Source organism: Homalodisca vitripennis, chromosome 1 (assembly GCF_021130785.1).
Source record: "Homalodisca vitripennis isolate AUS2020 chromosome 1, UT_GWSS_2.1, whole genome shotgun sequence".
NCBI classification, from domain to species: Eukaryota; Metazoa; Arthropoda; class Insecta; order Hemiptera; family Cicadellidae; genus Homalodisca; species Homalodisca vitripennis.
This window is the reverse complement of record NC_060207.1, coordinates 106,619,729-106,637,997: the sequence shown is the minus strand read 5'-3', so window position 1 is coordinate 106,637,997 and position 18,269 is coordinate 106,619,729. Positions and strand designations below refer to the sequence as shown.

General features: G+C 30.5%; 1 protein-coding gene across 1 annotated transcript in view; it reads left to right on the top strand.

The window, feature by feature from the left end:
* The window catches only part of LOC124368670 (mitogen-activated protein kinase 15), a 38,190-nt gene that overhangs the window by 422 nt on the left and 19,499 nt on the right, over positions 1 to 18,269 (top strand). Inside the window, exons 2-6 of the mRNA XM_046825945.1 lie at positions 3,708 to 3,927; positions 5,546 to 5,676; positions 8,637 to 8,812; positions 9,312 to 9,451; positions 16,804 to 16,996. Of these exons, the coding sequence (XP_046681901.1) occupies positions 3,708 to 3,927; positions 5,546 to 5,676; positions 8,637 to 8,812; positions 9,312 to 9,451; positions 16,804 to 16,996 (860 nt within the window). The remainder of the gene's footprint in view (positions 1 to 3,707; positions 3,928 to 5,545; positions 5,677 to 8,636; positions 8,813 to 9,311; positions 9,452 to 16,803; positions 16,997 to 18,269) is intronic.

Sequence of the window (18,269 nt, the reverse complement as noted above, 5' to 3'; positions counted from 1 at the left end):
TTTCATTGGAGTAGTCTTTGGTATTATGAGCATTAATGAAGTGCAGAGTGCAGTAATTATTCCTGTTAGAAATTTCACCAATTCTGCAATAGGGTAACTTTATTTCTCCAAATTTATAGATAAGAAAGTTGAAGGGATCAAGTTTTTTTGTAAAAAAAAAAAAATATAAAAACACATATTTTTGGAAAGATTGGGTAAAAATCAGTCAACTTTAAAAAGAGGGGTGGGTATCTCCAAAAGGTGAAGTGAAACAGAGTAGAGTATGATAATCAGACCCGGTTTTCATATCGACATTGCATAATTACACATATTAATATTTTCAACTGTTACTGATTAATTTGAACATTTAACTTTAATCATCTGTCCCAATGTAAAAATGTTTTCAGATTATGAACATAACATTTAATACTTAATTGACAGTCTACATAAACATTTGTATAGTTAATATTAGAAAACGTATCAAAATAGCATTTTAAAACAAAATACTGTGTGTTTCTTTTTTCAGCATGTTTGTTTTGTTGTTATGGTTTCTTTATTATTTAAATGAGATGTTTCCTATTACCTACCCTCATTGTTTGTTCATGGTTACATAACTCTTGTGTGTAATAATTGATCTTTTAATTATTTACAGGGTCATTGTACACTGTAATCATAATAAATAAATTCTTTTAATTTTAAAAATATGAGTTATTTATTAGTTTAGATACGTTGATATCAATTGATAGTCCAGGTATTTAATATACAAAGTAACAATAATTATAATAAGTGATATATAAAATCAGGTCCGCTTCTCGTACTCTGCGTGTAAAATTATGTTGTATGGGCATTAAAACACCTGCAACATTAAAAAAAATTGAATAATTGAAAATGGACTAACCTCAGAGCCAGGAGGCCTATTTCTCCTCAAACAGTCCAAAAAGAATAACTGACAATTCGATGATCTATTAAGTACCCTGGTATGGGATTTCTAATATATCACTAACACCATAAATTCAATGATTACTGCGTTCATCCTCTTTAGAACAATTGTACAAATTTTATAAATGCATTTTTAAAATCAGTTGAAAAACTAATTGCTTACTTAACATTGAGTTCCTTTAATGATGATGATATTCAGATATTCATAGAAATCTGCCTAACTCAATCACTCCTGCAAGGTATTTTGCATTTTAGCCAATTATGACCTCAGAACACGTAACAACCATAATCATCTTAAAATTTATATAACTGAAGTATATATGGACTTATGCACTAAAATGCAGGGTTTATGAACACTAATACTATTCTAATTTGCAATGGGTTCAAACTAAATTTCATACACGACAGTATCTTGGATAAGTTTGTTCACTAGAATTAACTAATGAAAACTATTAAGATTATAACTTTTTGTATTTGGGCAATATTTTGTATCTGAACTATTTCACAATATAGACCAATAATAAAATGTTTTTCAGAAATGTGAAATAATTTAAAACAGATTTTTAACAACACATTTTTATATCTCTTAAAGTTTACAGGTGGTTGCTGCTCAAAGTTGTGTAAAGAAAGGTGACACTCAGTAATTATGATCACAGCAAAATTTTGAGATAATTTACAATCAAGTTTGTTAGTTTATACCATTTTTGTATATTGGCCAGTAAGGTTCAAGATAGTGATTTACAAAAGTTTTGAGAAATAAAATATTGAACAAAACAACAATAAGTGAATATATTAACAGCATTATTAAATTATTGAAAATACACTTGGTGTAAATATAATACATACAGATTGCATGGATAACTTTGTTGGCCTGTAACAGTTAATAAAATGTTTCAAGATGTTGGCCATTCACATTTGTAAAAAGTTTATCTTAACTATTTTACAAAGATAAAAAATCAAACATTATTTAGAAATTCAAACCAATTTCAAACAACTTTTTTCATTATGCATATCTGTATATCACCTAATAAGATTTTAAGACATAGTGACTGTTTAAAGTAAAAAAAGGATAATGTAGTTATATCAAAGTTATTACATCTTACAGAGCAATATCACAGTTTTTTCCTTACTGGTTCCTTTGTAAAATTTTTTTTAACCAGTTATTTTTTTATATAATATTTATTGCCTTATACATTTTCTAATTATGTTGTCTTACTATTTTAATCGTTGTTAATATTCCATGTTTAATACCATGTTCTTTATTATTGTAATGTTGTAGTTATTATTTATTATTTTTGTTATTTTGTAGTATAATAGGATTAAAATTAATAATTGTAGGTAATAATGTTACTTTATTATTATTATGCATTCTTCATCTGACAAATTTTGTACATTGAAATGGTTAATATTTTTGGAATAAATAAGACACAGTAGCGGCCATTCAAAGTTTTGAGACATATCAAAGTAGTAGAAGTGAATATCACAAAACATAATTTCTATAAATTATTGCAAACAAACCATGTCTACAGTTTTAAAAGCCAATGTTATGCTTATAACTATGTAACTACAAATCTTTAGTTTTCAAGATAATGAAATATTTTAGTATTTGAAAGTGTTGTAGTAACATATTAACCAATAAGATTACAAAAAGTTAAATTGACTATCTAAAAAGAGTCATAAAAAACTAGCCTTAATGTTATACTTTGAAATAAAATTGGCCAGAAATGAAATTTTCCTTCCAATTGTGTCAGAAGTGATACTTTGGAATGATTCTAAACTATATTATAAAATAATGTGTTGCATGCTAGTGAATGAATTAAAATATTATTTTAGTTCAAAGTTATATGTATAACATTAAATTTGATTACTTCGAGTGTCTTCTGACAGCTTAAAGAGGTGCTGTGTAGGACATAGCCAATAAACACTTATGCCAAACACATATAAACAAATTTTTAACTTAAGTGTAATAAAGGTTGGATTCTTTTATAACACTTAATTTTATGAACTATTTTAAAGACAGTATTGTTCTCTACTTACTTCTTAGCATGAAATACTGTACCTATCTTAGTTTTTGTAAGTAAATGTTACTTCCTCAGACTTTCTAGTGGTGAGGGACCGGGTGGGGATATAGCTTTTAACAACAGTTTTGAATATTAAACTGATTAGAACAACCATGTAAATGTAAATGGTTTTGTTTGCACTTGGCTATTTTTTCAAAACCTTTAATTGATTCATTAAATTATATATTAATATTGTAATTTCATAAATATTCTTCTTCTAAATACTTTTGTATTTGACAAGAGAAATTAAAAAATAATATTTAAGCTCAATTTTATTCTATTCTATGAACCAGTTAAAAATCACTTATATTTTTAAACCCCCCATAGACTTGTTTGTCTAAAGAAACACTTTTCAGAATACATTTGGAACATTGTGATGATTTGTTCATATTATATTAGTGAACATACACTGGATGTTTATGAGTGTAAATATTTTATACATACTGAATAACATTAATTTATTTAGTTCACTTGATCTACAAAGAAAGATAATTTTGTTGGAAGTAGTCTAACGATGTCAACATGTATGTGTTAACAATGTATGGTTGTTAAAATATTTTGTATATAACTAATTATTTATGTATCACCTCACGAATCCATGCAACAATGTTATGTCTTATGGTTAAAACAATGTTTGAATTTGCAATTGTACTTAGTTAAATGTTTAAACATAGTGAATTTTAAATGTGCAGATGTTTACCAATTTAATTAAAGTTCTTATATTTGCAGGCCTATGGAATTGTATGGAAAGCAGTAGATAAGAAGTCAAAAGAGGCCGTTGCTGTGAAAAAAATATTTGATGCTTTCCGCAACCCTACAGATGCTCAAAGAACCTTCAGGGAGATCATGTTTTTGCAGGAGTTCTGCAAGCATCCAAACATAATTAGACTCCACAGTGTCCATCGAGCTATCAACAATAAAGATATTTATCTAGTTTTTGAGTACATGGGTAAATAAATTATTCAGCTTTAGTCTGAGTTTGATACTTGTCCAGGGATGAAGTCTCATTAGTGGCGATGAATACTTAAAATACCTGTTTTTACTTAAAGAGTCAGCTATACTGTAAAACCTTGTTTTATCCAACAGGAACAGTCTTAAAGCATTTCTCTTCCTTATTTATAGTTAGTTTTGCAATGTTTTATTTTAAAGGTATGACATGGTCTCATCCAAGTCATATTCAATTCTCACAATGGTATTACTGGTCATTTAACAAACTCTCAAGAATTTTAAAATTAAAATGCCTAGTTGATTATGAAAAAGTATGCCCATTTTTCAGCAATGCATGTACACTACATCTGGTGAAACATATAAACTGCTGGAAAATGGAAATTACTGCTTAATCAAGAAAATTAGTTTATAATCTGGAGAGATTTTGGAGAAAGTATATAACTGATTGTGACTTTTAACAATGCATCCTGAATTGCCGTGGATATAAAAGTTTCCTGACAATAAAAAAGTACTATTTTCAACTTTTACAACATTTATGTCATTGAATGAAAGAGGCTGAGAGCTGGTGCACAAAGCGAATATGATTAGAGCTATCAGATCTTGGATCTGATCAGAAGTATAGAGTTGTATATCCTTGTACATATTTGGGTCTCCATCAAGAGTGTCAGAATAAACATTGGAGATAACCAAAGGCACTAAATATGTGCACTGTAATAACATATATAGTTTAGTGTTGGTGTGTAGATATAGATAACTCTGATTTGATAGCTTTTTATCATAGATAGCTTAGTTGTGGAAATAAAATGGACTTTTTCTGTGCAGAATATAAAATCCTCACTTTGTATTGTCACTAGTCGAAATGTTGTTTGCCCTCCATTTTGGTAAACTGATATGGCAATGTCCTCATGAAATTCTAGTCAATGGCCTATTTATGATAACTCCATTACATACAAACACGAATTTATGTTGTCAAATGTATTTTTAACCCATTTTTAAACACGTTTAACAAAATTGTTAAATATTTTGATAATGGACATATTTTGCCTAATGTAGTATTCTTTTACAATATGACAATAAAGATCATTCTCTATTGTCAAAATAAACAGTAAATTATATTGAATAATTAAAGTAAATGTTTTTTAGTTCATTCAGTATTCAAAACTTAACTAGCTTAAAATCAGTTACAAAAATAAAGTGTTTCAGAAAAATAAATAAATCAGAACATTACAAAAACTTTTCTCTGGCCTTAAGGATTCATCTAAACACTGCTTTCGCCCATTGGAATAGGAGAAAGAAAGAGTTTTGAAATTCAGGTAAAAAAGCCTGTGATTTCCAGTTTTGCCATTTCTAAAATAATAATATAAAAACTTTCTAGCTCACAGATTACGTATTGTGTATTAAAAACACTGGATCAATCCACTTTTTTAATTTCAAAATGGGGTTTTTCTGAAAAAATTTAAACCACCAAATTTGGGAACAAGAACAGAATAAAAATATCTGAAATGAAGTTTAAGTTGTGTACATCTTTTAAAGCATTTATATTTAAATCATTTTAAATGAAAGAATTATTTTATTTCCCATACAGAATTAGTTTATTTGACCTGTATTTCACTGTCCAGAAACAGATCTACACAACATCATCGAACGAGGCAATATTCTGCGGGACATCCACAGACGCTACATCACCTATCAGTTGCTCAAGGCCCTTAAGTACATACACTCTGGCAACGTGATCCACCGTGATCTCAAGGTCTTGTATTTATATCATTCTTTGCTGTTATTTATTTCATAGTTGTAAAGATTATAGTTTATATACTATACAGTAGAAATTGTTTCCCGATTCCCAATAGCAGAAATTCTTTTTAATATATTCTCAACTAAATCATTGTTAATGTCCTATGAAACTATTCAATTAAATTTGTTCAAAGATAAAAGTTTGATCAAGATTTGATTTAATTTTTTTATGTCACATTTCCAGACCAAACACTTATGTAATTTCGTTATTGAACTTGATATATTTTGATAAAACTATTTGATTAACTCCTATGAAGTTTGATTTTTTACATAAAATTTTGTATACACTTGAAGAATAAATCGCTTTATCATGATGGTTAATACAGCTGCCTTTTTAGATGAGAACCTAGGTAGACCGATTCCCTCCCAAACTGTCAGAAATATAATAAAATCCTCTTACAAGTATATACTTCTAATAATTTCAATACTAAATTAATTTACACTTTTAATTCTTTATTATTTTTAAGGATTCAGAAACATAAATATTAATTTGGAAGTAATACATTTTCATTAGTTACTTTTATCTAAACTTAAGACTAGATTGGTTCAATGGTGAAGTTGGCATGGTGCGGGATGTCGATCTGAATTTCCAATTATGCTACTTGGAAACTATACAATACAGTATATTATTTCTAGTAAAATATAATTTTGTACTTAGAGAATTGTTAGTCAAAAATAAATACTACTTACTACTAAATTACATATACACACATGCTTGTGCATGTCAAAGATAATACATTGTTGCTCACTTGAAAAACAATATGCAACTGTTTTATATATATATATACATAAAAGCATTTCAATAATTGCAAGCATATTTACTATCTAAATATTTCATCAATAATTTTGTTTTTAATATATTGCAAATTTAATAAAAGGAACAACATGAAAATTATTAAAATCATCAAAATATAATGGAGTTTTACACTAGGTGTATGCCACAATATTCTATAAAATCACATTTGTTGAATTAGGTTTAAGAATTCTATAATACTAACTCATCATTAAGGAACTTAGATGCTGAATACACTTTTAAATTAGAAAGCTCTTTATCTTTATAATAAATGATTTGTCTGTGTCAGTAAACCAGGAAAGTCATGATTGATTTGTACATTCAATTAGTGAGTTAGGAATTCCATTATTTGTATTATAAAAGTGTTAATGTATGCACTAAAAAACTGTAAGGAATAAAATTGCAATTCAACTTAAATGAGGCATTTTCTGTAACTTAGCTAATATATCTTTTAAGCATATAATGTTTTTTTAGTCATTTTTATTATACCTGGAACCTAATTCAAAGACATTCCCAAATATAACCACTCATCATATAATATTAAGAAAAATAAATGTGGTAACTAGTTTATATCATTATATATATATATATATATATATATAATATTGATTCACTCCCTCCCCTACCATGAAATATAATTTGATGGGTTTGGGCCCCCTAAAAACTAATTATGGTATGGCACTGGGTAGACACAAGGTTTGATGTGGTTGTGATAAGATTGGATAAAATGTTTGTGAGACCTTATTGAAGATTTTTATGTTAGTTACATAATCTTCTTTCTATTGATTGAGTTTTAATTTACAATATCAAACATAACAATTTTTGTTTGCACTCTTAAATTCAACCATTCATATAGTAATTTTTTTGGTCAAACTTGATATTTATCTAAAAATTTGATTAAATATTTTCATGAGAGTTATGTGCAACAAAATTTTTTTTAATACATTGAATAGTTGCGAAAAATAAATTAATATTTACAGTACATTTCAAAATTGAAAATAAAGTCACTCAAAGGCAGGGAATCTGTTTGAAATTTATTGCACAGGTGGCTTGTGGTCGACTCAAGAGCTGACAAGTGTATTTATTAGTGGGGAAAATCAGTTGGACTTAACCAGCCAGCTGCCATTTACTAATTAGAAGTGCCAACACCTAGGAAACTTAACATGAGAACAGTCACTCTAATTTACCTTGTTAACACACTAAATAGCCTGATCTGCCTAGTTCAGGGCTAGAACACTGTTATTTGTGCCTATTGTAGACGAGGAAACTTTCTTAATTTAAAATATCCATCTAAAACTGTACATGTTGTGAAATATGTTTACTAGGGAACCCTATTATAAAATACTATATATTTAAACAAGATAAACATGAATTGTGCAATATAAATTTAAAAAGCAAACAGATTTCTTAAAAGTAATTTATTACGTAAATAAACTTAACATTTACTAAATTAAACCAAATAAAACAAACTAAAACTAATTATTTTTATGTAAAATGTTCCTGTTGTCACTAAATTTTAAATTCGGCACAATAAAAAATAAACACTGCATCATATATTAATTCACAAAAATTAAAGTTACACAATTTTATTAATATTTTTTGTTCCTTTTCATAAATTATTATATTGTTTTGTGAAGATAACAGGATTTTGGACACTTCCCAAAGATATATACATATATAATAACAAAATAGAACACTTTTATTGCCATAAAGCTTACACAAGCATCAACATAAGTCATATATAAAATATAAAAACTAGCTTAAGTCCAAACAAGGAAAATTTTGTACCCAAATTATGAAGTTTCCAAAACAGCCAACACCACAATTTAAATATTATTTTAAAATTTAAATAAAAAAAATAAATTAATATAACAAATTACAGTTGGTATGTAACAAATAAAAACATAGCCAGATTTAAAGCCACATTAAAAAGTTGTATACTAGAAGAAACATATTTTTGAAGAGTTTATATCAATGTGAATATAATTATTCTTCGATATATTTATTAATCTTGAAATTAAATATCAAAGTCAAATATATAGTACTTACTTTTAATATAACAATAAACATTTCTGTGAATGTATAAAACAAACAAAATCGGTCTTGATTGTTATTTGTTGCAGCCATCCAACATTCTGCTCAATGGGCATTGCCACTGCAAGATTGCAGATTTTGGGCTGGCTAGATCTGTGGTACAGCTGTCATCCTGTTCCGGCCAGATTCCTCTGGATCCCTCCCTCACAGACTACGTTGCCACTCGCTGGTACAGAGCTCCAGAGATACTGGTGGCTGCTAAGCGGTGAGTTGTCATTATCGACCTCAACCGATATAAAATCCATGGCACCCACATAAGATTGTTTTCCTAAGTGGTGATTGTTCTCACAGCTCTGAGGCACTTAAATGATTGACACACATTCTGAAAAATGTAGCCTACTAAGCAGTGGCTTAATGTGAGATTTATTGTGAGACATTGCACTTCTCTAGGATAAGTGTCTGGAATGCTCTTCAGGAAAGTGGGTATATTAGAAACAAATTTCAAATTAAACATCTGTAATAACATTTTATGCATCCATATAGGCTTTCATTCACAAATGTCTTTCAATGAAAACTGAACAAATGATAAAAGCGCAGCAGACTTTTTTTATCAGGCTGAGTAGTTGATGCCAATAGGAAGGGTGCGAGCAAAATGTTGATTTCTCATAAGCCTTAATACCCCAAGGCTAGGTCACAGATCTGGGACACCCCTGAAAAAAGCGTGCCTTAACACTTTGACTACCAATCATATGTGTTGTGTTCAGGTACACCAAGGGTATTGACATGTGGAGTATTGGGTGTATACTTGCCGAGATGTTGTTGGGGAAGCCACTGTTCCCTGGCACTTCCACCATAAACCAAGTGGAGAAGATTATGGCAACAATTGAACCTCCTTCACCAAAAGGTAATTACAGTTGCTGAATATAAAAACAAAAAGAAAACAATAAAAATGGTTGAGGAACGATTTGTATGTTTTAATGTTTGTTTCTAACTCTCTCTGAGTATAAAAAATTGTAATTCATTTCAAAAAATAATAAAAAGCATTATTCCAAACACAGTTATACACAGCTTTTACAAAAATATGGAAAAATGTTTTGGTATATTATTCATCTACAAAATGAACTAAAAATTTCATCCAACACTATGTTCAATCTATTTCGCTTCATTTAGTGCCTGTCTGTCTGAGGTTTTATTTAAAAGATCATATCTCAGAAACAGTATTTAAATTACGTGTTGTAATTTTGCATATTTGTATGTATTATTAAGATGTGTTTAAAAAATTGCCTCGACATTTAAAAGAACAAAGCTTGTAAAAAGGTAAAAGTATTGATGCCTTGTTTGTTCAGAACTGATGATAAATAACAGAATAAATGTGTGATGACTACTCTGGAGCAATCTGTATCTGTATACTTTTTTACTAAAGTGGATAGAACACCCTGTATATTAGTTGTGTTATTTTGCTGTCCCTCTAGTAACACTTCTTTATGTAAATGAACATAAATTTAGTTCAATGGAAACTGTGTAATATACATTATACTTAATGTTGTGTCATTATTATATTTATTACTGAACATCCCTTTTCAATATTGCAACAAGCAATAATTAAAATAATAGCATTAATTAACCACTACTATACATGAAATGAACAAAATAGCCTGTTCCACACTATATAACTATCAACCAACACTGGACCATTGAATGGTTGGAGATATGGTGTGGGATAGCTTTAATATATAAGTAGGATTGTTTCCTTTCAGAATACAGTATTTCTGTCAAAGGGAGAATAATAGAGTGGAAGTTATTTATATTTGTGGTTGGTTTTTATACATTCTCATTAAATTGTGATGTCTCATGAATTTCCAAATTTAAGTTTCATTACCTGTATAACATTATTTTTACTGTCTAAGTAATTAATTTTAATTTAAAATATTTGTAATGTGACCATTTCAGGAGTTTTCAAAGTGTTCATTTGTATTTTCTATACATAAGAACTGAACGTGTTCAAACAAATGGAACAATATTTACCAAAATGTGGCAGTTTCATGTGTTAGCAAATTGTAAATTTCAAGTGGTTACATTTTTAAAATTGTTATTTATACTGATTTTGAATCCTTATATATATATATATATTTACTAAAAAATGAAAGTTTTCTAAAAAGCCAAACCATTTGATAAGGTTTGATTGACCACTAGATCTTTAACAATGTGTTACAAACTGGAAACTAAACCAACATCTCTTAAAAAAATTCTTGCTCAAAGTTACAAGTTTATATTAGTTTTAGGTAAAGAACAGATTTGAAATTGTCATACAAACTATATGGTGGTTTGTTTCTTACACAATACAGCACTAAGTTAATTTATAAATATTTACTATAAATCTTTCCATTTTTAAATTTTTTATAAAAAGAACATTTGTGACAAATATGTAACTTCATGTTATAAAAACACATATTTTAAGGAAATATAATTTTTAAAACCAAAGCAAATTCAGAACAGTTTTAGCTGATTATACGGTAAAAAAAGCATAAACTGCATTTGCACAAAAATTATATTCAGTTTTAATTTGCGGAGGAATAACATTTACAAAACTTTTTCTCCCACTCTGCTGTAAGAGATATATTTTTGGTTTTACTCTAGATGAACATGTAACAAGATATTGTACTTAAATTGGATGGCTTCATATAAAAGAAAGTTTGGAACATAATTGGATAATTTCTTGTACAGTCAAACCTCCATATAACGAACCTCAATATAACAAATTCCTTGATATAACGATTTTTTTTAAATCCCCTAGAAGTCTCCATAAGAATCAATGCAAATTTCACCTCTACATAACGAATAAAGCATGCTCATAACCTTCATATAACAATTTTTTAGTAATCCTGGATGTAACCACAGTATAGTGAATTTTTCGTTATTAGAACCTCTTGTAGCAAAATTCACCTCTATATACCGAATGTTCCACGACTGCACCTTGTTATAACAAACGTCGCAACGGTAACAAAGGACAACAAACAAACAATCGTGTCTTGACATGAAAGCTTAGTCACAGTCACTCCGGTCTGAACTGCTAGACGAGTTTATTCAGTTGTTGTGGAAAGTTTGGATTGTGCAGTGCTTCAGAATTAAGTTACAGTAGTTTAGTGACGATGGACGCCAATAACAAAAAGAAATGGTGCGCTATAAGCGTAGTGTAAACAAAAAATTATCAAATGCATTGAAGACAATCCAAGAAAAAAAAAATTGGACATCGCAAAAGAATTTGGCATTTTGCGCAGCACTTTAGCTACAATTTTAAAAAAGAAAGAGAAGTTCAATGACAGAAGTGTACAGTGTTCCAAAATCAGAAAGATAAGATCGTGTGAGCTGAAGGACGTAGAGGAGTGTGTGGTTAAATGGTTGAAGCAGTGCCAAGATAAAAAAATATTGCAATAAGTGGACCTATACTTCAAGAAAAGCCCAACAGTTTACTTTTGAACTGGGACACGAGAACTTCCGAGCAAGCAATGGATGGTTGCAAAACTTTAAAAAACGAAATGAACTTATTTTTTGAAAAGTGTGCGGTGAAAGTGCAAAAGTCGATGAAGGTGTTTGTACTGAGTGGAAAGATAATCTTCCCGAGCTAACCGAGGGATATGCACCAGAAAACATCTATACGCAGATGAAACTGGATTGTTTTTCAAATGTTTACCTGACAAAACATTGTCATTTAAGGGTGATAAATGCCATGGTGGAAAAAATAGTAAACATCATTTAACAGTTATGCTGGGAGCAAACTGCACAGGGACTCATAAATTAAAGCCTTTGGTAATTGGAAAAGCGAAAAAAACCACGTTGTTTTAAAAACGTGAATGAACTTCCTACAGACTACATGGTGAATACAAAGGCTTGGATGAATTGTGACGCTTTCAGGGCATGGCTTCAAAGTTTTAACAAAGATATGAATAAGAAAAAAGAACATTCCTAGGCTGAGTAACATTAAGGTCGAGTATCTTCCTCCAAACACAACCTCCAAACTGCAACCGCTTGACCAGGGCATTATCCGAAGTTTTAAAGTAAATTATAGAAAAGAGGTCATACAACAGTTTCTTAGAGACATGGAAAACCGTTTACCTACAAATATAAATGTCTTGGACGCCATGTGGATGATCACAAAAGTGTGGAGTAAAGTTACAGAAACTATAATAAATTTGTAATAGTTTCAAGAAGAGTGGATTCTCTGTCACAACTCTGGAGGACAATTCAGACCAGCCTCCTACACAGGAAATCGACACTGCGGATGGTTGGGAAACAGTCAAAGAAGCATTAGAGCTAGAGAAGGATGCAGAGTTCGAGGACTTTGTTACTTTTGATGACAACGTGGCTGTGTGTGAGGAGTTGACGGACGCTGACATCATTTCTTCTGTGACCTCTGTTCCAGACAAAAATGTGGCTGCAGAAGATGACGATGACGATGAACCAGATTGTGTAATGCCCAACCCTAATTTAAAAGAGGCTCATGAAACCATTGGTGTTCTATAGTGTTTTTTTTTCTTAAAAAGGGTGGTTTGAGTGAAAGTGTGGTAAAATCTATAACTGCATTGGATTGCTCATTGGATATTATCAACGTCACATCACGTAAGCAGACTACTATTACTGACTTTTTCTCTAACAAACAGGGGGAGAACAGCATCAATAATGATGCCATTGAAACACAAAATGTAGATTAGGCAATTTAAACTTTAACAATCTGTAATTTTTAGTTTAGTAATACTGTACAGTACAAGTACTGTATTTTTTACTATCTTTAGCGTAAGATTTTAAAGTTTTGTTCAGGTCATGTTTGATTTTCAATTTTCTTTTAATGTGTTTTCAAAGTACATAGCTACTGTATTACAGTTTTTCTGTTTACATACTGTATTCTTAATTAAAACAAAAAAATAAAAATAAAGTTTCATTGTTCCAAACTAAATACATTTTTATTTCGTTTTACACACTATTTAAATACAGTACAGCATACGATTTCACGACCAAGCCGATGGTCTGTAAACCTCGATGTAGCGAAATTGTACCTAACCTAACCTCAATATAACAAACCTCATTATAACAAAATACTCGATATAACGAATTTTCTGTTCGGTCCCTTGAGGTTCGTTATATCGAGGTTTGACTGTAATTGAAAACTTTGAAGTATAAGATACCTAAATATTTGCAGAGTAAATATATTTTTATGAAGAATGTACATGATATCAACAATATTTAGTAATGAAATTTTACAGTTCCAATATATAGAACTAGTAAACAAAACTGTTTCATACAATACCTATTAGATTACTTAACTCCTTAGATCTCTTATAGCTGTATAATTTTATTCACCAGGACCATTTATATACATTGACAAGAGAAGCCAGACAAACCCAGCTTAAAAAACTATAATAATTTGATTTTTGAAAACACATAACACCCTGGAATACTGTTCATAACAGCCCCCTGCCTGAAACAATTTTTGTGGCTTTAAGGAAAGCAAAAGTACACCCTCCTTTAAAACACCTAACTTACCGAGATACAAAAATAGAGACATGGAAAACAGCACTATGGCTATCTTAAACCTGAAGCTGAGTCTGAGAGTAATATAACAGATCAAGAGGAAACGGATCTAGAGATCTCCCTAACATTGGCAGCTGAGGCTGGTCACCTTCTCCTAGCAGAAAACTGTTAACTGAAAAAAAGTTGAGGAGTTAAAAAAATCTCAGAATTGGAAAACATAATCCTTAACCACTATAAAACAAAATCAAATCCTAAAAAGTCACAAAAACGTAGAAACACAACTCTTATGTACACCCACAGTTTTCCTACCACCAACATTGAGCTCCTCACTAAAGTCACAAGAGCTAGTTCTATTAGATAAGATACTGGACAGTATGGAACGCATAGTCACAATACTTAAGACCAATTGAGAGAAAAAAAGTTACAGTCCAGTCAATATACCTAGAAACTCCCACTTCTCCAAGCGGGAAAATAAATAGTTCTGTAAAAGATCATTTGACCATCTCAACCATATCACTGCAAGTCGCTAAATCTAAGCAAGCTCCTACAACTGCTAAAGAACTATGCTCACAACCCAAACTAGTTACATGGAATCAACAACACTTTGAAACAAAACAGATACTTCAACCCAACACTAATTTTCGACAAAACACCGTAAAATAAACCACCATCACTTGACCTAAAAAAAGAATGGGGTAAATGAAGCCACCAGTCATAGCAATGAAGCTTGAATATGTAGGAACATATGTAGAATTCTTTGACAGACATTAATAAAAATCAGCCAGATTTTTTATTAAAACAATCGAATTACCGCAGACTTTTTTAGATCAGTTAACGGGGAAGCAAAATGAAACATTACTAAACAAAGATCTTCACAAATTCCCTAAAACACTAAAAAACTGTGGATAGCTTAAAATCTTACAACAAAAAATATAAACCACCTTCAAAGGAAGACAAATAGACTTAATTATTTATAGGAAACCAAAAAAACCGAGCTTAGTTTTATTGACGGAATACGGCAGAACTAACGTATCAGAATCAACAACTACACTCTTGTAGGAGGTTTCTCAAGAGAAGTTAACAAAAAAGGTGGAGTGGCCATTTACATGAATGATAGCCTTGAAAATAAAGTTTAAAATCTAGAAGTTATAGATAACACAATCGAAGAAGTAGTTGAACTTTCCATGATCCGCATTAACTCTGGAAAATCTCAAACCTACCTTTTAGGAGTGTACAGACCCCCAAACAGTAATTTAAGGATAGCCCTTGATGCCCTATTCAAGACACTGGACATGATACTAACATGGAAATATCCTTCTGTTGCTGTGGGGGACATAAATGTAGATGATTTAACTGATAATATGAGTAATAAGGAATTAATAAACATGCTGGTTAGCCACAACATCCAAAGGCTGTGCCTCCCACCAAGTCCAACATAGCACTTCAACTTCTATTGACTTTACATGCACTAACTTTACATGCATTCACAATGATGATATCAAGACAGAAATCATAACAATTGGCCTACCAGATCACACTGTTCAGATCTGCCATTTAAACTTCAAACTCTAAATAAAGTACTCCCAATCTCAGACATTTTTCCCTGACAAACCTTAACAACCTAAAACCAGTCCTGAAGGATGAATCATGGTATAATGCTTTGACTGTTAACGAATCACATGAAAATTTTAATGTAATACTAAACCTGGGCCCTGATTTCTACATGCCCCTTGATAACATCTAAACCAAAAAGAGGATTTAGTTTCAAAAATATAATCGATCAAGAAGCATGCACGCTTGAAAATCTTCAGGCATGGGAAAACGAGGTCCAAAGTGGGAAGTTGGCTGACCAGGTGATTTTGCTTGGAAGCTCATTTGATCAACTGAGAAAATTTCCATTATGCAAGAGAGATGTCCTGTACATATTCTTAATCACTACTCATATAATGCTACATCTATGTAACGTATTTCTGTACTCCAGAACAATTCAGGATGGTTTTGGACCACAGATGTGTCATACATCTTGTATGCTTGTATAAAGAGCATCATACAAGGCTCTTTGTTGTTGAAAAACGAACAATTCACATCACAAAATCCAAGTTCTTTAAACAATTGCTTAAGTATTTGGAAAACTTCAAATTGATGAGAACCCCAAAATACTGCATAGTGTGTTTTTCCTGATCCTATTGCTACTAATATCTTCAAAAAAGAAAGTAGGATTAGTTTTACGAGTAAAAGTAATTAATTACCATTGTTTTTTTTTAGTGTAGGAGTCATATGGTTGATTTGTGCCCATATTTCAACATAATCAATAGCTAATTGTACAGCTAAATAGCTGTAAATATTTTGATTCCAATGATAATTTGATTCACAACTCTTAGGGAATATAGAAATGTGACTGAAATATAATTTATAGTATATAATGGAAGAAAATTTGTGTTATAGTAACACTTCTTTTTTTACATTTATTAAAATTGTAACATAAAACTGCATATATCAGGAAAAAAAATATATATATATATACTAGTTTTATATATATATATATACACATAATTTTAAAATGTTTTCCTGTTATAGGGAATTTTAACAATATACGTAAAATATATCTATCTAAAATATATAAAAATAAATTGCAGACAATACATTTATATTTGAAAACACGAGTTATTAATAGATTCTATACATACAGTCTCAATAGCATATTTATTCTCTATTTTACCATGCATATAGATGTGGAAAGTGTCTGTACGGGCTATGGCAGCTCTCTGCTACAACGGTCTCCCACTGGTCCTCGATTGCCTCTTCCCCAGCTACTACACGGGTCCTCCCCTGACGCCCTGGATCTTGTACACCGACTACTGGTCTTCAATCCTCTCAAGCGTCTCACAGCTGCCCAGGCCCTCAGGCATCCCTACATCGCCAGGTGATTCCTTGCTTAAATTCTATTGCAGGTATAACATTTAATTTAATTCGTTACCATATTCATAACAACACAGGTTGTCTAGACTAAAAAAAAACCAATTTTAACAATGTATCAATAGTTTTAGGTAATTAAAAATGTATTAACTCTTATTCAACCTATTTCAACTCAACTATTTAACAAATTAAACTTAATTAATAGCTTTATAATTATTAAATAACTTTTGCTTTAGTAATGATTAAATCTGCAATAGTGTGAGAAGAATAAAGTGCAGTTGGCGGAGCTAAAAAAGTTAAGCTTAAATAAAGAAAACTTAACTGTTAGAATAAACCAAAGGGAATTATCCTTCTATCCATAATATAACCTAAGTTACAATTTTATAGATTAAATAGACAACTTTCAGAAATTTCAAAAAAACCAAAACTGTGTACTTTATTGGTATACTAGGTGGTACCCACAGCTTCACACGCAATTTTCAAAATCGAAGTCATTATACTACTTAGTAAGAGCGCTTATGAAGTAATATGATGGAGTCCTAGGACATTTTTTATATGAAAGTAAGCATAAATCAGGTGCATATTATATTAATAATCATGGTTAAGAGGATCAGAGTTTAAGTTGACTTTTATATCATGTTTTGCACATGTAGGAGGATTTCTGGTTCGAATTAATTATACTTCCATCGTCATAGCTGAGTCTGTCTTGTTGCCCCAATTAAGAAAATACAGATACATAGGTTTGGGAAACCTGCTTTAGTAAGAAATGTACGTTTATTTCTAGTCCTTGGCATATACTTCTGGTCTAAGATCTTTCCAGTGCCATAGTAGAATTTATCTTGTTGTCTTGAAGAAGAAAAATACATACGTACGTATAACGGAGAAGACTACTACAGATTACTTCTGGCTGTTTCAATTCACTTACGATGCCACAGTTGTTTTGGTCGGTGCCTTATTACCCCAATAACAAAACAGTATACGTATATAGCTCTCAGAAATCTACTTCAGTCTACAGGTAAATTCTATCTAACTCCTATATATTTACGGTACAAGAGAGAAATCCTTATTAAGTTAATTTAACATTTCAAACTAATCCTTTATAAGGTTTTGCGTTATGGAAGTTTTGTTGTTTTTTGGACTTTAGTCTGGGAAGAAACGAACATTGAGGCATGTTAGTGTTAATTTCTCTGTTTTTCCTTAAACCACTGTTAACATGCCAAATCGCAATGTCAAGGAAGCCCACCAGTCTGGAGTACCTTATGTGACTTTGTTGATACCTT